At 41.7% G+C, this 24,309-nt stretch overlaps 1 protein-coding gene across 3 annotated transcripts in view; it reads left to right on the forward strand.

Moving 5' to 3' along the window:
- The first annotated feature begins 3,142 nt into the window (after window positions 1-3,142).
- Window positions 3,143-24,309, forward strand: part of EFCAB14 (EF-hand calcium binding domain 14) — a 42,441-nt gene continuing 21,274 nt past the window's right edge. For all 3 annotated transcript variants that reach the window (XM_005543466.4, XM_005543467.4, XM_074007558.1), the window contains exons 1-3: window positions 3,143-4,354; window positions 5,821-5,969; window positions 14,213-14,358. In XM_005543466.4, the coding sequence (XP_005543523.2) occupies window positions 4,170-4,354; window positions 5,821-5,969; window positions 14,213-14,358 (480 nt within the window). In that variant the 5' untranslated portion in view covers window positions 3,143-4,169. The remainder of the gene's footprint in view (window positions 4,355-5,820; window positions 5,970-14,212; window positions 14,359-24,309) is intronic.

Genomic DNA, 24,309 nt, shown 5'->3' on the forward strand with positions numbered 1-24,309 from the left:
CAGGCAAGTTTTGAATAGGTTAACAGGACTCCCCAGGATCATAATATGAACATCCCCAAAGGAGAAGATGGATCACAACCTTGTGAGTCTTGGTGTGGGAGGGCAGCAGGAGCCCCTACTCTGAGAGGGGTGGCTTAATCCCTGGCCTTGACAGTCCCAGGTCTGAGGAAGGAGGCCAGAGAGGTATCCAAGAGCTCCTGAAGGAAAAGGAACACCTGGCCAGTAACTTTCAAAGGGTGACAGTATCCTGTGCGATGTTTACCCAACATAGGAGGGGTGTTATCTACAGATCATAAGCAAACAGGCAGACAGAAGGACCAAGAGGCAGATCCAGCAGAAGCATCCCCCTGTTTGTCAATTCTACTTCTGCAGCCTCCCCACCCATGTCCAGCCCACTGACCAGTCCTGGGAGAAATCTCCACCTGCAGAGTGCACAGGTTCTGGCTGACCAGAAGTCCCTGAAGCTGGGGTGGTGTGTCCTCAGCCCTGCCCTACTCCCCTGGGTTCCTCAGTCCCTGGTTCCCTGGGAACCTGTATCATCTACAACAAAGGAGGGCTACCCCATCCTTGGGCCAGCCACCTCTCCTGCCTGGGGCTTCTGATGACCGCAGGATGTGTTTCAGAAACGGTTCTTGAAGTCAAGAGCCTCACCTGTCTATCCCCAGTCCTTCAGGGAAGCACTAGTGAAGAACTCTCCAATAAAATTTTCTGTGGTGGTGGAATTGTACTACTCCTTGCTGCCTGGTAGCCACTTGCCACATATGGCTACTGGACACAGGGGCCAATGATACTGAGGAACTAATTTAAAATTTGTATTTTGTTTTAATTATGTTAAATGGAGATTTAAATTATTATATGTGGCCAGTGGCTACTGTATTGGACAATGCAGCTCTAGAAACAAAAGGGGACAATACACCATGACTTGGGGCTTCAAAAACACTTTCACAGTCATCTCATTGTCCTGTGAAATAGGTGTTTATCCCATTTTACAGAGGAGAACACTGAAGCTCAGAGAAACTAAACGGCTTCCATGCTGATGGAGCCAGGAAGAAGTAGAGACATGACTGAGTCCCAGGTTTCTTGATTTTGATTCCAAAATTGCACTCATACCTCTTTGCAACACTGCCCACTTACGTAGTCATCACAAATCTATTGGGTCATTGTTATTTAGGAGCATACTTCTGGGCTAGACACTTAAAAACAAATCAGATACAGGCCCAGGCTTTGCAAGAATCCTTAAACAAAAGCAGTGTACTTGCCACAATAAGAATATAGGCATAAAAATTATCTTAAGTGACTTTCTTCCAAGTAGCTCAAAGCACTTTGCTTTAAATTCCATTTATATCTGATGACTTCCCAATTGATACTTCAGGCCCCAACCTGTGCCCAGAGAACTCTCAATGGGTATACCAAACAGCCTCCATTTGAATATTGAATTGGCTTCTCAAACTTATCCCAAACCTGCTCTTCCCCATCTCAATAAATAACAATTCCCTGCTTCCAGTGTTTCCACCTCCAAACCCTCTCTTCTCTTCACACCTTTCATCTAATCTATCAGCAAAAATTGTCAGTTCTGTCTTCAGGAAGCATCCAGAATGCTCTCCATCTCTGCTACTGCCTCTCTAATCTATCAGCATCATCTCTAGCTGGACTGTAACAAACTGCTCTCCTGTGTTCCTCACTCTCTCCTACTTTTTTCTACAAAGTAGCCAGAGTGATTTTTTTTCTTCTTTTTATTTTTATTTTATTTTATTTTATTTTATTTTTTTGACACGGAGTCTCGCTCTGTCACCAGACTGAAGTGCAGTGGCACGATCTCAGCTCCTTGCAACCTCCGCCTCCCGGGGTTCAAGCCAGTTGAACCCCTGCCTCAGCCTCCCAAGTAGCTGGGATTAAAAGCGCACACCACCACGCCCAGCTGATTTTTGTATTTTCAGTAGAGACAGGGTTTCACCATATTGGCCAGGATAGTCTCCATCCCCTGACCTCACGATCTGCCCGCCTCAGCCTCCCAAAATGCTGGGATTATAGGCGTGAGCCACCACGCCCGGCCCAGAGTGATTTTTTTTTAAACGGAAAAGCCAGAGTATGCCACCTCTTAGCTTAAAGCCCCCAGTGCTTTCCCAAAGTCCTTTCAGTGATCCATAAGGCCCTAAAGCTTTGGCCTCTCATGCTTCTCTGATCTCATTTCCTATCACTCTGTTCCTTGCTCTTCTGGTCCAGCCACAACAGGTCTTCCTGGTCACTCCTTCCTGCAAACACTGCACAGCTCACTCCCTCACCTCCTCTGATAATCTCGCTGAATGTTCCCTTTTCACAGAGGCACTCCCCATCACCTGACCGTGTTTCAATTTTCCTAATAACACTTATAACCTCCTGACATTTAACATGCTTGCCTATTGTTGCTCTCCTCCCACTAGAGTATAAATAAACTGCAGGAATAGATTGGCAGATAAGATACAGGATGCTCAGCTAAACTTGCATTTCACATACACAATGAATAATTTTTTAGTATGAGGATGTCCTAGATGTTGCATGGGACGTCTTAACGCTAAAAAATTGTTTGCTGTTTATCTGAAATTCAAACTTTACTGGGTGTCCTACATTTTCATTTGCTAAATCTGGCAACCCTACACAGGAAGACAAGCACCCTGGTTATTTTGTTCATGGCTGTATCCCCAGCGCTAGAACAGCTCCTGACACGTAGTAAGTAAGCTCTCAATAAATATTTATTGACTGAATGAATGTGTTCATTAATCTGAAACGCGCCTAAACTTTTAATAGCCTGTGTGAGAGTCAGAGGGGCGGAGCCTTCAGACTTGGTTAGTCCAGTTCACAACTGGGTGCCTGGGCGGCTGATAAACTTTCCAGGTAGGTCGAGCAGCTGGGTACTTTGCCTGCCCCGCCCGCGCTCCGCAGGATGCAGAACTCCACCCGGCTCAGATGAGCAGCAGGTCCCGGAAGCCCTCCTGGGGGCGGGGCCCCCCTAACCGGCGGGTGGGACCCAGCCCCAGCAGGGGCAGGGCCCCTTTAACGCCCCACCTCTCCGCCACGACTTTCGCCCCGGCGTGACGTCACCCAGGCGGGCGACCAATGGGAGCACGGCTTACTGGCAGGCGGCGCCGGTGGCCGCTGCCAAAGGGGAAGTCATCTGGGGCTGGAGCGATGGCCCGGGTCTGGAGCCCGCGGCCGCCGCCGCCGCCGCCACCGCCACCAACACCAACAACAAAGTGTCGGGAGCAGCCGCGGCCGAAGCCGGAGCAGGGGCCGGAGTCGCGGCTGGAGTGGGGCCTGCGCGTGTGAGTGGCCGAGAGTTGCCCGTGCCGGAGACCTCAAACTACGGGCGGGAGCGCTTTCTGTCGGCCAAGCCGCCGTAGCCCGCGGCACCGTGTCCCCAAGGCCCAGACAGCGGGGCGGGGGTCTAGCAGGCGCGGGACTGGCTTCTCTCAGGCCGACCCTTCGAGCCGGGATCCGGATCTTCCTCGGCCTCGGGCCTCCTTCACGTTCAGGACGGAGGCCGGAGAACGGTGATCATCACACACCCCAGCCGGCTTCCTGGGCCGGGCATTTTCTCTGCGGCCAAGCAGTGTTGGGATTGTAACTGCTGGGAGCCGCCTCCTGCCGCCACCTGTCCTGCCAGGAAGGGACTGACGCGTTCCCACGTTCTTGCTCTGCACCTCCCCGCTCTCTTCCCATTCAAGAACAGGTTTCTCTTCCCTCTCCGTTGGAAATCCTCCCCCGGAGGTACAAAACACCTATTTTAAGCGTGCCCTTCCTCAGCTCCTGGAGCACTCTTAGAAGTATTGCCTACTTATCCGGGCTGAGAATCCTTCATTTTTGACTTGGCTTTTTTTCGCCCTTTGGAAGATAAAGGCCCCTTTCCACCCTGTACTAACACTCTGCGCCCAAGGCCTTATCCTTTGGGGTCACCAGCTCCTTGGCCATTTCTATGTGATTTCCCCCACCCATCTGAGTTCCAGTTTCCTCTGGGCTCCAATCTCCAGTCCCTGGCGGATCTGGTCAGTCCCACCCCTAGGTGGGAGTGACCAGGGGGCTCTGGCCCAGGATCTCCAACCCTGGAAGGCAGCTCCAAGGCAGGAAGAGAATTGGGCGTCGGGTACGAACCTGGCAGCTCAGGAGTCGGGGCTCCACTTACCCCACACAAAAAGATGAAAAAGCGCAAAGAGCTCAATGCACTGATTGGTTTGGCTGGGGACAGCCGGAGAAAGAAGCCCAAGAAAGGCCCAAGCAGTCACCGCCTGCTTCGCACTGAGCCTCCCGACTCAGACTCTGAGTCCAGCTCCGAAGAGGAAGAGGAATTCGGTGTGGTTGGAAATCGCTCTCGCTTTGCCAAGTGAGTAGTGGTGAAAGGTGGAATGGGAAGAAGGCATCTCCTTGCACTACCAAGGGGCCACATTGACAGGAAGGAGAAAGGAATTCCTTAGGAAGAAAAAAGGGTGTAGACCTTGGAAGTCAAAGAGGGAAAAACGGTTTTAGGGAAAAGGTAAGTTCAGATCCTGAATGAAGAATAAGTTAGAGACCTGTCTTTAGGTGTAGAAAGAAAATCTCCAAATCCGAGGTGGAAATATGGAGTTGGGCGAATGTGCCAAGAGCCCAGGGAGTCCTAAAGAAGCGAAGAATGGAGACAGAGGAGCAGAGAAGCTTTGGAGACTAGACCTTTTGAAACAGTGGAGAACAAAGGAGAAACAGAGACTTTAAGACTGCAAATTATTTCGTTTTTGCACTCTTGATGATTCTGAATATTGGTGATGGGGAAATATGGTGAGAGATATAGTAGGAAGTAGGAGCCTTGAGAGTAGGTGGGGTGGGGGGGGCAAAAGAAGAGGCATCATTTTCCCTCGTCATTCATAGGTGTAGAGACCACTAGGCAAATCAAGTAGTAAGATTTGAGAACATTGGGAATGGGGCTCAGGGTGGGAAAGGACCAAAGCGAACTTTAAAAATGCCCTTGAACTCTCTGGGCGCACACTAAAAGAAAAGAGGATTCTGCTGAAGATGTGTAAACAATGGCTAGGCAGAAGGTCAGGGTGCTGACATTGAGTGGTTGGTTGGTTTAAAATGTCTTGTTTTGTTAAAGGAAGAGTTTGATTTCTAATGAGCTTTGTCAACTTAGGCTGTTAAGGGCAATCCTGGGTTTGGGTTATGAAGGTCTGATGAAGTGTTACCTTCATCAGAAGATACCTGGAGTAGTTACCCTGCTAGGTTAGTTTAGACCTTGAAAGTTGGTTGATGTTTTGTGTGAAATCTAGCCCCTTCTGTGTTTCCTTACTTCTGAGCCAATAAGCTAGAATACACCAGGTGTCCACTTAAAACTACAGATTCTGTTTCTTTCATTTCTTTTGCAGTAAAACTTGCTCAAAAGTTTATAAAGTTTCAGGAAACTGAAACAAGATTCCCCGGAGTGAGTGAGTATGCATTTGAGAGAGAGAAATCAATAGGGAAATTACAGTGCAGAGATGGAATTGCAGAGAAACATTGATCTTTACACTTTTGTGACCTGAGCTTGTATTCAAAGACCTCTCTCCTGATGATGACAGCTGCAGTGCCTTTACGATCTTCCTTTTACCTGCAGGAGCTCCCTCTGTTTTATGTGACGTTTGAAACTTTTGTACCCAGTAGATGAACCCTTAATAGGTCGTATTATTTATTCATTTAAGTGCTTTACCCTACCTTCCCTGGTTAATTCACTGGTTATTCATTTAGAGGAGATAATTGCATGGCAAAACGTGTACTGTTTCTAATGAAGCTATACCCCATAATCACTTCTGTACTCATGGTTGAATTTGTTCTCTTGAGCAGGGGAGACTATTTACGATGCTGCAAGATCTGTTATCCGCTCTGTGGTTTTGTCATCCTTGCTGCCTGTGTTGTGGCCTGTGTTGGCTTGGTGTGGATGCAGGTTGCTCTCAAGGAGGATCTGGATGCCCTCAAGGAAAAATTTCGAACAAGTAAGTGGTTACTCCTTTTTTTTTTTTTTTTTCTTTTTTTGAGACAGGGTCTTGCTCTGTTGCCCAGGCTGGAGTACAGTGGTGCAATCTCGGCTCACTGCAGGTTCAAGTGATTCTTGTGGTCAGCCTTCTGAGTAACTGGGATTACAGGTGTATGCCACCACGCCCAGCTAATTGTTTTGTATTTTTAGTAGAGACAGAGTTTCACCATGTTGGCCAGGCTGGTCTCAAACTCCTGACCTCAGTTGGTCCACCCACCTCGGCCTCCCAAAGTGCTAGGATTACAGGCGTGAGCCACCATGCCCGGCAGTGGTCACTCTCTTCAGGGTGTCATCTTGGACTCCTTTCCAGGTTCTGGGACAAAGTCAACCATGCTGAATGAAGAGTTTTGCTCATTCTAGTGAAGCAATTATACATTCCTTTCAGTATTTTTATACTCTTTTTGAGCTGTCTGCTTGAATGTTGTAATACTTATTTGTTTTTAAACTCACAAATAAAAGGCAGTGCTTATGCACCAGCAGGAGAAGTAATATCTGAAATAATGGCATTGCAGTAAATGCTTAGCGTGCAGAAGGCAAGAGACTCCTACCCCCAGGATAGGAATCTAGAACTTCGTTTAACCTCTACTTATAGCTTGCATCTCCCCGAGTATAAAGTGACAATGACAACACTGAGCTATTCCTTCTACCTCACAGGGCCATTTGAGAAAGAATGTGGGAGCATCTGTCAAAGGATTGCCTCTTTAGAAAGACCAAATAAGAGCATAGGAATGGGCAATAATAAGAGTAGCTAACATCTGTGGAAGGCCTACTGTGTGCCAAGTCTCATATCATTTTCTTTACAAAATAATCCTGTGAGATGGCTATTATTTTTATTATCTTGTGCTCTTGGAAGGATTAAGTAATTTGTTCAGTGATTAAGTATGAAAGAGCTGAGCATCCTCTTGCCCCTTGCTGCCCAACTTCACATTTACAACACTACTATCTGCACCACTGTTCCCGGTGGCCTTGTAAGCCTACGCACATTTATTCAAGGGCCTGCAAATCTCTTGGATATCAACTTGGTCAGTAATCTAAAAGAAGTTTAGTAGAAGAAACAGGAAGAACTGGTTTTCTGCACACTTACCAGTTTTCAAGCTTAGAGCAAGGACATAGATTTCTCTCCTTAGCTGTGCTTATACTAGTAACATGATCTGTTTCAAGAAAAAAAATTTAAATACCATTAATGAGTGTTATCATTTTAAAGTTTTAGGAAACTTGCACTAATTTACATATTCATGAAGGGCTTACAACAACCATACCTACTTTGAACACTATCCAACTGTCAGAAATGTTTATCTCATGAATGAGTTTTAAAGTTTAAGGAGGTTTTCAAGTCACAGAGTTTTGTATATTCTAAATTGTAAAGTTGTATTTTACACATCCAAATTACTTTTTCATTTCTTTTCTTTTTTTTTTTTTTGAGATAAGGTCTTGCCCTATCACCCAAGCTGGAGTGCAGTGGCATCTGGCTTATTGCAGCCTTGACCTCATGGACTCAAGCAGTCCTCCCGCGTCAGCACCCCACACCCCCAACCCCAGTAGCTGAAACTACAAGCACGCGCCACCCTCTGCTAATTTTCGTATGTTTGTAAAAGACAGGGTTTTGCTATGTTGCCCAGACTGGTCTCAAACTCCTGGGCTCAAGTGATCTGCCTGCCTCAGCCTCCCGAAGTGCTGGAATTACAACTGTGAGCCACTGTGCTCGGCCCAAATTACTTTTTCCAAAAGGTACGTTGGCACAGTAGCTTTGACTGGATTTGACAGATTTTTTTTTTTTTTTTTTTAGCAACACTGAAATTTTTGGCTCTAGGTTTCAAGGGTTAATCTTCTAAGCAAAGGCACCAGTTTCAACTTAATCACAAATACCCTAACCTTAATAGCATGAGCACACCAGGAAACTGACCACAAGGCTTTCTCAAGGTCATAAAGAAATCTGGCTCCAGAACTACAGTTCTTACTTTCCAGCTTAAGCCTAGAAGATTACAATATCCTCACTTTCCCATCTGAAACCTAGAAGATTACCATATCCCAACTTCTGTTGGCTGCCTACAGTTACTCAAGTTTTGAACCCAGCCTAAGAACAGCTAAGTTTTGGTGTGTTAATGATATTTCTAGTGATGTTGCTTTGAAACAAACAAACAAAAGTTAAAATGCTAACTTTGGTTTTCTTCTGAGTTTCTGATTCTGGGGATGGGGATTCGGTATGCCACAATTCTCTGCCAGAATCCTAACCTGGATTACCAATTTTTGGAGTATGGTATAAGAAACAATGAGATATGTACCCCATAGTTATTTTTCCTCCTTTATAGTTGTCCTTGCAATATTCCACAGTGTCTCTAAGGCCAATTTTTTCTTTGTATGTAGGTAGTAAGCATAACTTGGAAACTAGGTTCTCAGAAACAGTGTTCAACCATAAATAACCACCGAAGTCATCTGTCTGTGCCATCATCTCTCTGTAGCTAGTTAATTGGGTCTCCTAACTACAGCCTTGTAGTGAGTTAGGCTTGTAGTTGAGCTATAGGCTTGTGCTGTAGCTTGCTTTGATCACATATAGCAATTATTTATTTATATATTTCAAAACATTGCTCAGTTCATGCATCCAGGGATTCCTTTTTCTGACTGCTCTGCACCTGTGTTTACGGGATACTTATGTAATTTATAGGGTTAGCTGAGCTTTTCAGGTAATTTCTTTGGGAATGCAAACAAAGTACTACATTTTAAAAATAGACCAGGTACATATAATAGACCTGGCAGTCAGTCAACAAATATTTATTGAATACTTGTTAATACCAATCCCTGGAAATATTATACTGTCTTCAGGAGATGTCAAGAATTATACCCTGGACTGCAGACCCTGCTTTCTACCACTGAGCCACATTCTCCTAGGACCTTGACAACATTTGTCAGCAAGCTGAATGAAGCACATTTGGAATTGTCAGTCCAGCTGCTTTGTTGGCTTTGATTTGCTACAATAGAAATGCCAGCACCTGCAGTGTCTTCCTGACATTGCAAAACAGGACTTCCTGAGGGAGGGTAGGGGATGGGGTGTAGTCAGTCCATAGGCTAAACCGTTGTAGACTACTTGAGAGTTTTTTTGTGATAACCCGTATCTTGACTAAATGGAACCAATCTTGTTAGGTTTAAATAATCTTTCTTTGAATTATGCTTTTTTTTTTTTTTTTTTTTTTTGGTTGGTTAGTTGGTTGGTTGGTTGTTTTTGAGGTGGAGTTTTGCTCTTGTCACCAAGACTGGAGTGCAATGGCACGATCTCGGCTCACTACAACTTCTGCCTCCCAGGTTCAAGTGATTCTCCTGCCACAGCCTCCCGAGTAGTTGGGATTACAGGCACATGCCACCACACACAGCTAATTTTTTTTTAGTAGAGACAGGGTTTCACCTTGTTGGCCAGGCTGGTCTCGAAACTCCTGACCTCAGGTAATTCACTCATCTCAGCCTCCCAAAGTGCTGGGATTACAGGCCTGAGCCACCACACCCTGCCTAAATATATTTTTTAAGGTTAATTTTTTTTTCTTGTTTTTCAAGAAGACAGTGGGATTCACGAATTTGGATAAGACCACCTGCTTGTCTGGCTTTAATACCTTTTTGAGAAATCCAGAACTTCTTGATTTTATTTCTATAAATTTTCCAAGACACTTGCAAGGAAAGGAAGAAGGATTACTAAAATACCTGAAATAGAAAGCAAAGCAGATAGGCTTTTTCTTTTTCTTTTTTTTTTTTTCAGTCAAAGAGAAACTTGATCCTTAAGCTAAAAGTACTGACTGGCCCCGAAACTCTTAGCTCAGTGCTCTTTTTTCCAAAACCAGATACTTCAAAAGACCTCCACAGTTAGGAAGATTCTATTCTCAACCATCCTTTTCTGTCACTCAACTATGGAACATTTGAATAAATGAAAAGAAATTTGAAAGAGTATAAATAAATGTGGAAAGTGTAAATAAATCAGGCACCTCCTTTTCTGTCCATACAGACAAAGTAGTGACTTGGTCATTTAGCGCAGAACTTAAAAATGGTCTTGTGCTAACGAGGGCATTAGGAGATATAGGTATCTGTGACCTCTGAAGTATAGTAGAAAAAGTAGTGGTCCTAGGAGCAGCAGGTTTGACTTTTTGAATTCTGGCTTTGCAAAACTAGCTGTAAAACTTAGACAAGTCACTTATGGGCCTTCATTTTCTCATCTATAAAATATAGAGATGTATTTGTGCTACCAGAGCACTTTGGGCATTCCTCTGTCATAACATCAGTCACACTGTATAGTAATTCTGTGACCATGCCTGGCTCCCCACTAGACTGAGAGCTTCAGGGTCTTTTGTATATACTGGTACCCATGCAGGGCTGGGCACATGGTGGGGGCTTAATAGCAAGTTGTTGAATAATTAATACATAAAAGTTTATTGCAAACTGGAAAGACATTGTATAACTATAAAATATAGTTTATTTTATATTTAATCCTGTCAACATTATGTTTACTATTTGGTATATGTTGACATTTTTCCATTTCCTCATCTTAAAGATTAGGGAATCAAAAGAACTAGGTACATTATTTTGAGCATTAACATACAAAATTTTAAATTATTTGCTTCCTATCTTGGAAAAACATGAATTAGTAGTCATAAGTTATTTGTTTGCTACACTTCCTCCCATGTATGTAATAAACGTACCTCTACTTGGCTTGTCTCTCCTAAAAAGCTCCAAACCAGATAATCACTGTGATCCCCTCTTGGCTCATACAATCCTCAGGATCCAGAATATTTTCAGGGCTGGTGAGCTTTATATGTTGATTAGTTAATAATTGTAACCCAGGTTATTTATGTATTTGTCTATTTCCTCTCCTGCCTCCTAGTTCGTGCATATAGACTGCAGGAAAGAGAGACTTCGCCCCTTGCCCCTTTGGGGTACCTGAGTATGGCAGATGTTTGTTGGATGAGTTCTTCTTTATAACCTAACTGAAAATGTATAGGAAAATCAGTGAAATGAATTTAGACTGGCTGGTAAAATGTTTTTACTGTATGAGATAGATATATTCCTGTAAACCGTGTGTAAATCAAGTGCTATATTAAAAGCACCTGCTGGAAACTACTGGGCAAAAGGACATCCGTATGTGGAAGAGACATCCACACCTCCATGTTTATTATAGCATTATTCACAATAGCCAATATATGGAATAACCTAGGTGTTCAACAGCAGATGGATGAAGAAAATGTAGTAGATATACACAGTAGAATACTATTCAGCCTTAAAAAAGAGTGAAATCTTGTCGTTCTCGGCAATATGGATGGAACTGAAGGACATTGTTAAGTGAAATGAGCTGGGAACGGAAAGTTAAACACTGCATGTTCTCACTCATATGTGGAAGATAAGAAAAGTTTATCTCACTGGGTGTGGTGACTCACGCCTGTAATCCCAGCAACTAAGGAGGCTGAGGCGGAAGGATCACTTGAGCCCAGGGATTTGAGACCAGTCCAGGGAAGCATAGCAAGACACCATCTCTTAAAAAATTAAGGCATGGTGGTGCAAGCTTGTAGTCCCAGCTATTCAGGAGGCTGAGGGAGAAGGATCGCTTGAGCCCGGGAGTTTGAGGCTGCAGTGAGCTGCGATCATGCCACTGCCCTTCAGCCTGGGTAACAGAGAGAGACCTCATGTCTAAACAAAATAAAAATATATTTCAAATAATTTGATTCTATAGAAGTAAAAAAATACAACAGGATACTAGAGGCTGAGAAGAGTAGGGGAAGAAAGGATAGGGAGAGATTGGTTAAAGGATGAAAAATTACAGCTAGATAGAAGGAGAAAGTTCTAGTGTTATGTACCACTGTAGCATGACTAGAGTTAACACTAGATAGTTCCAAATAGCTATAAGGAGGATATCAAATATTCTCGACACAAAGAAATGATAAATGTTTGAGATGATGGATATGCTAATTACTCTGATCTGATCACTATACCTTATATGTATGGAAACATTGCTGTGTACCCTGTAAGCATGTACAATTACCAAATATCAGTTTTTTTAAATGTTAAAGCATATAGGAAGTCTGTCATTATAATGAAACCCTTTGGCAAACGTGTTTGGAAAATGAGGAAATATATCTCATTTCTTTTAATTATTCTGAATTTTCAGTAGTGAGCTTACTTAAAATAAGGATACCACCATCACTCCTCATTTTGTGGGGGATCTTAGTTGCTGTTCAATGTGTTTGGGTTTTTATTTGGTTGGTTGGTTGATTTGTTTGTTTGTTTGTTTGTTTGTTTGTTTGTTTGTTTTTGAGATGGAATCTAGCTCCGGCCGCGTAGGCTGGAGTGCAGTGGCGAGATCTTGGCTCACCGCAAACTCCTCCCAGGTTCAAATGATTCTCCTTCCTCAGTCTCCCGGGTAGCTGGGATTACAAGTGTGCCACCACACCTGGCTAATTTTTGTATTTTTAGTAGAGAGGGGGTTTCGCTATGTTGACCAGGCTGGTCTCAAACTCCTTACCTCAGGTGATCCACCCACCTCAGCCTCCCAAAGTGCTAGGGTTACAGGCGTGAGCCACTGCACCCAGCCTGGGTTATGTGTTGAGGGTTTTTTTGTTTAACTTAATAGTATAACATTAACTCCATTTCATACCCTACAATTATTTCACAGAGCAAGCATTTGAACCCTTCTGTATACCTGGCTCTGTGCTGGCTGCTGGAAATGCATACCCAAGTTAGATCTAGTCTTTGTCCTCAAGCCTCTCGCCATTTGGTAGAGGAGACAGATGAGTAAAGTTACAGCACCACATGTTAAGTGCTTGGTAGAATTTGGAGTGGAAAGAAGTTTAGTGGTCCGAGGGTCCTGGCTGTTGGCGCTGAATCTTAAAAGGAATTAACTAGGCCAAAGTGGTAGAAATCAAGAAGAGACAAACCAAGGGCATCTAGGCAGAAACCATAGCATGTGCAAGGGTCACGAGGCTTCAGAGGTTAGTGTCTCAGGAAGATCTGCTTGACCACAAGTAGGTTGAAGAGGTAGGTAAAGTGATGAGAAATGTAATTGGAAGTTAAGCAAAGGCCAGATATTTATTCAGGTGGTAAATATTGATTGAGTGCGTAAAATGTGTCAGGAGTATTCTAAGTGTAGAAATGAACAAAATACTACATGAGCAGATGAACAAAATGTAGCTAACCGTGCAGAAATGAACAAAAGAGTCTTGGAGCTTATATTTTAGGAAGTTATTTTATATGGCTCTTTTATGTCAGTTTCTAGTTTTAAGGCAGCATATAATAACTAAGGCAGTCTGTGGCTTTAAAAAAAAAAAAGGGATGTAGATTTTATTCTGGAGGACCAGCCACTATTAATATTTTATTCTCTATGAAAAGGGAAAATGCTCTTTAAAGAAAGAAGAGAAAGCATTGTTTCAGGCCTCTACCTTCAGGCTGGCAAATCCCTAAACCATTCAGGAGCTATTGTTTCCCCCAAAAAAAGGCCAAATATCACACTACTTCACCTAGCATATTCTTTTATCTTCTATTTCATTTTGAGTTTTGGGGTGATTTAAGACTTAAGAAAATACTGTTTACTATTTATGAAAAAGATTAAAAATCTTAGTCCTCATCACAGCTTTCAAAAGGTGGCAGGACCTCCCTCTTGCAGTTTACTAAGGTGGAAAAAATAGATTTAAGCATTTAGAAATATAACTTACAATCTCACCTTGGGCATTAATAGAATAAGATTTATAAATCTTAATTGACTAATCTAAAAGCTCCTTAATTGAGCTGGTCAGTAGTACTTAGCATTTATCATCTATTATATGCCTGGCTAGCTGTGTTAAGTGCTTTGCAGCCATTCTCTCACTTAATATTAACAATCCTGTGAAGTATATTTTATCACTGTATTACAGATGAGGAAACTGAGCTCTAAGAATTTGAGTAATTTGCTCAAGATCATAGTAAGTCACGGAGTTGAGATTCAAAGGCAACTCTTTCTGCTCACATTCTGTTATGAGTTTTAGTTGGCTAACTTTAAAAGTTGCATTGCCAGTAGTGAAATAGCCCCAGTTAAAATGAGAGCTTTAGTGTAAAAGATATATATTCACATAAACCAAAGAACAGTGTCAGAATTAACTTTTATTAATCCATCTTCTTTCCTAGTGCTTGATGATTTTTTTCATCTTAGGACCATGAGGGCACTTTATGCTAGTTATGATTGTTCTTATTTTGTCTTTTTAGTGGAATCTAATCAGAAAAGCTCATTCCAAGAAATCCCCAAACTTAATGAAGAACTACTCAGCAAGCAGAAACAGCTTGAGAAGATTGAATCTGGAGAGATGGGTTTGAACAAAGTCTGGATAAACATCACAGAAATGAATAAGCAGGTAGGAAAAGTTTGATTTTTTCTGTGTAAGCTATGAATATTTGTTTGGTTGTTTAGTATGAATAAGGTATAGGGAATTGTAGGTATAGGGAATTCATTTCAGATTGTTTTACTTTTTGAAATGGGGTTTTGCATACTGTAATCCCAGCATGTTAAAGTCAGGTAAAATAGTTATGAATTTACCAAATATTTAAAATGTTAATCCTTTCTGCAAAAGAAAATAATTCTACTAAATATAGCAGTTGAGAGAAAGTTGGAAGTTTCTTGAGTCACCCTTTCCTACAGAGTAGAGTACGTGTCAAATAAAACAGGAGTGTCATCTAACCCCCAAGAAAAGTGGATAACCCATTTTTATTTGCTAATGAGAGCTTATTTCATTTGAGTTTACAAAATCTGGAAATGATCAGCAGTAGTCATTCTAAGAATAGCTTAGGAGTGGGTGATGGAGTTGGTTAAATACCTTGGCCAGTCAAATAAGCCTAGATAGAGCATAAACTTTTCCAGTCCCTAAATTGACCAGAGTTGAATAGACATTGATTCCAGAAGTGGGACTCTGCCGGAGAAAAGGGGCTTATTCTAAGGAGGTTGATCAAGCATCTTGTATGGATTAGGATACTGTATTTGTCACAGGGTAACTATAGTCCCATCCCTAGTTTTTCCAGTTTAGTTAGGAAATGTATATATGTAGAAAAGAAAAGTCAAGTACCAGATGAATGACACACATGCAAAGTGCTTAAAACTAGATATCATTTTTCTTGGGGCTAGGAAGTTATTGTCTTCTTCAGAGTAGAATCACAAAGTTCAGAATGAGCCAGTAGTGACAAGGAGCGCTGTGCTAGAAGAAAGCGCTTGCAAATATGTCTGAAGCCACACCTTTCAGCAATGGTCCAGGAGTGGGGCAGTTCAGCACTTAAGACCAGTGATAAATAGTGTGGGGCAGTGGCTTCCAAACTTTTGCCTGGAACCTGCAGTAAAAAATGTTTTATATCATTACCCAGTAAAAGCATACATACCTATTTGTAACTGGCATAAACGTTTCTGAAACAGTAGCTCACCCTTAATATGTATGGTGCCTTATGCTACTTTCCATTCAGTTCTATTTAATCTTTCAAAATTATTCATGAAATAATTCATGAGTTACAGCCCCTGGTATTTACTATCTGTCCTTTACTCTTGGACTCTAAGTAATTAGAGAAAAGCAGGTATTCACCCCTTTTTTGCAAAAAGGGTAGGAGAAATTGGCCTTGCCTACATTCATACAGCAAATTACATCAGGTAAAAGTAGACCACATTGAAGCACTGAAAGATAGTCAGCATCTCTCCTGGGGCAGACTGGGGATTCCATGTAAGTAGCCAGTCATACAGTTTGCCGTTCTGAGAGGAGGATGATACTGTTCAGCATGAAAAGGTGAAGTCAGCTGTCTATTTTTCATCTCAGTCTTGTAAACTGACATTATAGGAAGAGTCAAAGGGGATATTGGTACATGGTGAGAGAACACAGATAGATTTTCAAATTTTTGGTACATATATTGATTTCTGAGTTCTCTTTAACCAGGAAGCTAGACACAAAAGAATCATTTTATTCTTAGCCTGCCATTATTTTTAATGCAAGAAGCACCTGAGAATGCAGATAAGGTAGATCTCAATGTCATTGATAGGTTTTTGGAAACTGTGAACTTAAGTAAATGGCACACAATGAAACTAGTTTTATCATAGGCTAATTAATATAAACAGGACTTAAGGCCAGGTGTGGTGGCTCACACCTGTAATCCCAACACTTTGGGAGGCCAAGGTGGGAGAATCACTTGATCCCAGGAGTTCCAGATCAGCCTGGGCAACAAAGCAAGACCCTGTCTCTACAAAAAATAATTAGCCAGGCATGGTGGCGTACACCTTTAGTCCCAACGACTGAGGAGTCTGGAGCAGGAGAATTGCTTGAGCCTTGGAGTTTGAAGCTGCAGTGAGCTATGATCGTGTCACTGCACTCTAGCCTGGGCAACACAGCAAGACCCTGTCTCAAAAAAAAAAAAAAAGTTAAATTCCTAGGGCACATTTCTGGTCACACAAAAAAAATCACTAAACTTCTAGATAAAGACCAAAACACTTCTAATATTCAGCATTGAAATAAATGTGAGCAATACATACATTTACAAAAGATTAATAAAAGCAAGTAAAATAATTATTTACCCATTTATTTCAGTGCAGGGTCAGGTCCTGAGTGGCCAGAGCCTATCTTGGCAGCTTAGGGTGCAAAGCAGGAACCAACCCTGTACAGGACACCATCCCCATCACAGGGCTTACTCATACACATGCTCACACTCAGACTGGGTCTGTTTATACATGCCAACTAACCTAACATGCACAGCTTTGTGATGTGGGAGTACCCAGAAAAAACCCACGCCGACGTGAGGAGAACATGCAAACAGACAGTGGCCCCAGCCAGGAGTCAGACTGTTTTTTTTCATCAACGTTATAACCAAATGACGTTGAACAAAATATTATTCAAGGATCTGCTATAAATAGGAAAGTTTGCTTCTGTCCTAGGGCTTCATCTATGAAGGTGGAAGAGATTGCCCTGAAACCCTTTCCATTTCAGCATCAATATGCCTTCAAAGATGCTGGGACTGACTTACGAAGCCAGCCTGATAACAGAGGACTTCTCTGTGAGCGCAGGCCCAGAAGCATTGGTGATGGGAAAGCAGAGACTTGCACTGTTTCCAAAGGGAGCTCAGTATTCTCTGTCTGAGTGGTTTTCTAAAATTAATGTTACATATCTCTGATGGTCTGTTGAAGTCAGAGGCATCTGTCCTAAACCAAAGTAGACAGAAAAATAAAAGAATATTTAACTATGTTTCTATATCTAAACATAACTGTCACTTAAGATGCTTTTAGTGGCAGTGGTTTTAGAAGCAGTTCAAACTGGCTCAAACAAGAAGTTTATTATATCACTTAACAGGAACTGTTCTTATCACAATGTAAGTTGAAGTTAATATAATCTGAAAAAAAAGCCATTAGTTTGAAAAAAAGTTAAAATCAAATCTTCCCTTGAAAAAGCTTTAAATTAGTGGTTGAAATCTAATTTACTTTGCTGTTTTATTGATGAAACCTCTGGTTTTATACTCATTCCCTCTTGACTGTTACAGGGAGTCTCCTCCTACTTCCTTGAGGACATTATTCAACAAACATTTACCTAGCTGCTTTTATGGAGCTAGGTTTGGATACTGTCTCAATCCATTTGGGCTACTCTAACAAAATATCTTAGACTATGTAACTTAAAAACAACAGGGGCTGGGAAGTCCAAGATAAGGCACAAGCAGATTTGGTGTCTGATGAAGGCTCATTATTTCATACTTGGCATTTTCTTGCTGTGTCCTCACATGGCAGAACAGAATGGGCAAACAAACTCCCTCTGACTTTTTTTTTTTTTGGAGACAGGATCTCACTCTGTCACCCAGACTGGGATGCAGTGACGCAAGCACAGCTCAGTGCAGCCTCGACCTCCTGGGCTCAAGTGATCCTCCCACCTAAGTCTCCGGAGTAGCCAGGACTATAGGCACGCACCACCATGCCTGGCTAATTTTTTCTTTCTTTTTTTTTTTTTTTTGTAGAGACAGGGTCTCACTATTTCCCAGGCTAGTTGCGAACTCCTGCGATCAAATAATCCTCCCACCTTAGCTTCCCAAAGTGCTGGGATTACACATGTGAACCACTGCCCTCAGTTCCCTCAAGGATCTTATAATCAGATGGAGGAAACAGAAAAGTAAACAATTGTAAAGCAGCCTGATAAGCAAAAAGAAATAGGTCCAAATGAGTATTGTGAGGGCATTTTTAAGTATGTATCTCACCTAGACTGGGGCCAGGTGAGATTTCCTAGAGATTTGAACTGAGTCCTGAAGGGCAAATAGGAGTTGGCCAGCTGAATTCTACAGAAAGAGAGAAGAATGTTTTACTTAGAACATTAGTGCAGTTGATCCTCATAATTTATGAATTCTATACTTGCTAAATTTATATGTAATCTCAAAATCTATACTTGTGGCACTTTTGCAGTCATTCACCAACACACACATAGCCGCAAGGAATTTGAGTCACCCAGCATGCATATTTACAGCTGAGTTTGAACAAGGTGACATACTGCCTTCTTGGTTCACCTCTCATACTGTAAACAGTGTCTTTTTCACAGTATATTTAATGCCATATTTTTTATATTTTTGTGATGTTTTTGGTGATTTCCGTGTTCAAAAATGTTCCCCAGGTTTAGTGCTAAAGTGTTATCTATTGTTCTGAAGTGCAAGGAGACTGTGATGTGCCCTATGGAAAAAATACCTGTGTTAGATAGGCTTCTTTCAGGCATGAGTTATGGTTGTGCAGGCTGTGGGTTCAATGCTAATGAGTCAACAATATGCATTAAATAAGATATCTTTAAACAGAAATACACATACAACAAGGTTGTGTATTGTATTGATCAGTTAAAAAAAAGCGTGAGCAGGCCGGGCACGGTGGCTCATGCCTGTAATCCCAGCACTTTGGGAGGCCAAGGTGGGAGGATCACGAGGTCAGGAGTTTGAGACCAGCCTGGCCAACATGGTGAAACCCCATCTCTACTAAAAATACAAAAAGTAGCCGGGCATGGTGGCAAGCGCCTGTAATCCCAGCTACTCAAGAGGCTAAAGCAGGAGAATCGCTTGAACCCAGGAGCTGGAGGTTGCAGCGAGCCGAGATCATGCCATTGCACTCCAGCCGGGGTGACAAGAGCAAGACTCTGTCTCAGAAAAAAAAAAAAAAAGTATGAGCAGAGGGCTCACAGAAACCTAACCTGTGTTTCCCCAAGGAGCAGTGGTTCGGTATTCACTAATTGAATGTTTGTTGCAAGTTTTCTAGGAATAACTACTACTAATAATGAGAATTGACTATATGTGCAAAAGTATAGATGAATGAAAACATGGTGTGTTCAGGGAATTTTAGTCACTCATTATAGCTGCAGTATAGTTTGGTTAAAAAGGCCAGAGATAAGTAAGTCAGCAAGAGCCACATCAAGAAGGACCTTGAGTGCCGTTCTCCTATAGCACTCTGTTTAGCTCTCTCTTAGCACTCAGTCCAAATACCTTATGTGATGCTTATTTGCATATACTTCTAATTGCACTAGAAAGGCATACACTATTCTCTGAGCCTTAAGCATGATGATAAAGAAAATGATGGCAGCGACAATGATGACGATGATGGTATTGACAGTAACTGCCATTCATTAAATGCTTTCTTTGTGCCAGCCATTATTAGGTGCACTGCACATGTGATCTCCTTTCTTGGCTTCTACAGTCCTATGAAGTAGGAGATGTTCTCTCCATTTTACAGATAAGAACACTGAGGTTCAAAGAAGTTAAGTAGCTTGCCCACAGTCACTCAGCTGTGTAGCAATACTAAAAGTAAAATATTCAATTCCTGGAAGTCTCTTTTCTTTCCAGCTTCCCATGCTGCGTTACATGTTTGTAGCCCCTGTAGGATTCAGTAGGTGTTCAGTAGATAACGTTGAAAGGATATGATGCTGAGTGCCTACTAGGGCTAATAATCACTCATCATTGATGATTATCTGTTTTAATAACTTTTTCTTTACTATTTAAAGGACACTTAACTTCAACCCCAAAGCAGAAAAGCAGTATTTCCAACTTTATAGTATAAAATGATGTGTTAAGCAAATGGTCTACAGTAGCTATTTTTAATTTTTCTAATGAAAAGTCATGTAATATGCATGACTCATATTTTGGCTGGAATATGGATTTTTCTTAATGGATTCTATTTAATTCAACTTTTAGACTCTTTGAATTCCAAAGTGTGACTTTTAGGTGTAAGTTCTCTAATGCCTGAGTCTGATCTGACATTCTAGAATGCATCTATTAGAGGCCAGAGCAATTCCAGAGAAAGTAATGGGAGGGTACCTTGTCTCCATTTCAGTTACATGTATAAGCTTTGCTATAGTTTTCCACAGATTTTGACATTATTTTACTGAAGAGAGGAATGCTAGAAGATGGACTCCAGCTTTGTAATTTATGGGTAAATAGCCAAGTCCTAGGGAACAATGTGTGATCCAGGTTTTATAAGTGAGTAAGAAGACCTAAGTGATGTTTGTTACCTGGAAAGTTAATGGTCACCTCTCCAAAGCATGCTTTTGCTGTGAGGCAGCTGATACACCAGGCATAGAGTGTTTGTGGCGTGGAGAAAAGTGCAGCAGCATCTCACTGATCCTACTGGCGTTGGCTTTCAGCTGCTCCTTGACTTTGGGTGAAATGGCAGCTGCCAACCAGTTACCTGACTTTTTGTGAGACCACTATCATTCCCAAGATACTTCTGATTAGCCATGCACTCTGCCATAGCCTCAGGAGGTTGGAACTTTCAGTACCTGGAAGAAGAGTTTTTACCCAAGAACAGCTTGTCTCTTTAGGATCTGGCCAGTTGTCAGTGGAGGAAGGAGTTTGTCCCCTCAGATGGCTGAAAGGTAACCACATCATTGATAGGGGTTTAGGAGTAACTATAGTCTTGCCCTTCAAACTGATCTTGAGCCAACTGTGTACATACTTTGGGGCACTAAGGAAAACATATCTGGGGCAGGACCCCTTCCTAGCATTTTATGATTGGGCATGTTACAGTGGTCTCAGAAAGCCCAGTGAGGGCATAAAAGAAAGGGTCAGCCAAGAAAACCCATCAAACCCTTTCCAAAGTTATGTGCTATCTTTTTCCTATGTGTATATTTCTTTCTCATCTTTTGTCTTTTAAAAATGTAAGTAATTTGTGAGTGGATTCTTATATAAGATTTAAACTATAAAACACGTATAGAAATCCTATGAAAATTTTCCTTCAATTCCCATCTCTGTGCTCCCATCTCACATGCACATGCGTGCACACACACACACACACTCTCTCTCTCTCTTTCTCTCTCTCTCTCTCTTTCTCTCTCTCTCTCTCTTTTATACTCCCATAGGTAATGGGTCAGTAATGTGGGCTGCATCCTTCTAGTTCTCTTTCTGTTTACAAAATCATAATAGTTTTTAATATGAATTAGCCTATGGGTTAACATGTGTGTGTATTTGTAAATAAATAAGGTCATTCAATATGTGTTCTACAACTTGCTTTTCCACTGAATATATCCACATTCTTAGTGATATACATTTAAATTGTTTCTACTATTTTGCTGTTACAAATAAGGAAAAATTGTTTTTTAAAATGTATCATGCATATGAGCTACTAATTTGTAAGATTTCTAGAAATGAAACTACTAAAATAAAGAATATAAACATTTCAAATTTTGATGGATATTCCTTCTTACAAGGCTTCTCTAATTTATACTCCCATAAACAGTGCATGAAAATGCCTGTTTCTATATGTCCTTTTCAAACCTGGATATCATTCATATCTTTTTAAAGGCATGAGTGAAAACCTCCTTAGTGTAATTGCTTATCTCAGGAAGTTTATGGTTTGCTGAGAGTGTCTCTTTGAGCTGAGATTTCTCACCCATCTTGTTTTTAAATGAACAGATTTACAATGTTGATGATTAGTCTGGTTATTCTGGAGTCCTTATGGAGAATTGCATGTTTGAGTGTTTCACTATTAAAGAACTGTCACTTATTTGATATTTCATCTGTACCAGGTACTATGCTAAGAGCTTTGATTATATATCTTTTAATTCTCCTAGCCTGTATTGGTCATCTGTTCCTTGGTTACAAATTACCCCAACACTTAGTGGCCTAAAACAACAGTCATTTATTATCTTATAGTTTCTATATGTCAGGAATTTGGGAGCAGCTTAGCAGACTGGTTCTGGCCAAGATCTCTAAGGCTGCAATTAAGATGTCAGCCAGGTCTTTATAATCTGAAGGTCTGACTGGGGCTGGAGGTTCCTCACTCATATGGCTTTTGGTAGGAGGCCTCAGTTCCTCCCAACATGGACTTCTCCATTCTAGGGCTACTCGAGTGTCCTCACAGCATGGCAGCTACCTTTTCCCAGAGTGACTAATCCAAGGGAGAGCAAAGAAGAAGACATAGGACCTTTTGTGACCTAATTTCTGAAGTTGCCAGTCATTACTTCCACTTTATTTTGTTCTCTAGAAGCAAGTTACTTAAGTCAGGCTACACTCTAGGGAAAGGGAATTAGGTTTTTCACCTGTTGAAGGGAAGAAGACTATCAAAGAATTTGTAGACATGTTTTGAAACCATCACACATCCCTATAAGATAGTTGTTAAACAGTTGTTGTTGTTATTATTGTTATACCCATTTACTGATGAAAAGAATAAGTTCACTACCTATCTAGCCTTACTTCCTACCCGCTGGCCTCTGTCTTCTACTCTGCATAGACTAGCCTTCTCATTGTCCATCCCAGACACAGAGTGTTCATTCTCAGCCATTCATTCAAAAAATTCCAGTCTTTGTGTCACACATATTGTGAAAAGTAAAACAGACGCCCTTGATCACATGGAGCTTATAGTCTTATGGAAGAGAGAAACCTCAATCAAATAACCACATAAACAAATCATTGTCACTTTGAGAAGTGTTGTGAAAAGAAAGTACTCCTGAGCCTATTCATACTGTGTTCCCTATCCCCTGATGCCACCCTCACCCTTCTAACCTGGAAAGAATGTCTGCTTTGTTTTTGTGTATAAAATTCTAACTTCTCTGTCAGAGTCTAATTTGAGTCCTACTTCGGCGAAGCCTGTTTCTTTCAGCTTGCATTGATGTCCTTTTCTCAGAACTTTATTCAGTATCACGTTTAATGCTTGTTTCTTTAATGTACTCTTGCCCTATCTCTCAGTTATATTGAAAGCTCCTTGAGGTGACAGCCCTAAGTTTCCCTTAATTCTTCTACCTTCCTCACTGTTTCCACCCAGTCCCAGCAAATCATATCGTCTCTACTTCTGCTACTACCTCTACTACCACTCAAGTCTAAACCACCATTATCTCTTGCCAAGACTACACAGATTGCCTTCTTACTGGTCTCTCCATTTCTACTGAGAGCCATAGTAGTCTTCCTACAAGGTGTCTCCATTCATGTAATTACCCCGCTTACACACCCCTTCCTATCACACCTCGAATAAAACCCATGTGCTTGTTCTGGTTTACAGAGTCCTGCCTCTTCTGGCCCTTTACTGCACAACTGGCCTCGCCGCCTACTTCTCTGTCTGTCTGTCTCTCTCACATATACACACACATTATGAGATCCTGCCACCTAAACTTCTATTCTCTGAATATGCCAAGCTCTTTCCTCTACTGGGGCTTTTGGTCTAGCAGTTCCCTCTTCCCTGAAATATGCTTCTTCCAATCTTCATATGATTAATTCCTTATTATTATTTAGATCTTAGTTTAAATTTTATCTCCTTACAGAGGCCTCCTCAGATCGACCAATCTAAAAGTTGCTACCCAGTCACTCTTATCAAGTTACCTTATTTTAATTTTTTTCTAGTGCTTCCCACTATCTGATATTTTTCTGTATAAAAAGTATCTGTCTCCTTGCACTAAAATGTAAACACCACAGGATCCCTGACATCTGTGTTGTTCACCCCTGGTGTATAATAGGGTCCAATAGTATTTGTTATATTAGTGAATGGCTGAAAATTTGTCTTAAGCCTCTGAACTTTTCCCTCCTAAAAGAAAAGAGGGAAAAGAGAACCTGAGTTCCCAAGTTCCCAGGCTCCTTACTGGACTCCCTGTCTCAGACCAAGCTACTACTACTTACTCAGGGAGCTTTGTTTAAATTAAATTATTTGCATAGCCGGACATGGTGGCTCAGGCCTGTAATCCTAGCACTTTGGGAGACCAAGGCAGGCGGATCACTTGAGGCCACGAGTTCGAGGCCAGCCTGGCCAACGTGGCGAAGCCCCCATCTCTACTAAAAATACAAAAAATTGCCAGGCGTAGTGGCATGCACCTGTAATCCCGGGCTACTCAGGAGGCTGAGGCACGAGAATCACT

This window comes from Macaca fascicularis, chromosome 1 (genome assembly GCF_037993035.2).
Source record: "Macaca fascicularis isolate 582-1 chromosome 1, T2T-MFA8v1.1".
In the NCBI taxonomy this organism is placed as follows: Eukaryota; Metazoa; Chordata; class Mammalia; order Primates; family Cercopithecidae; genus Macaca; species Macaca fascicularis.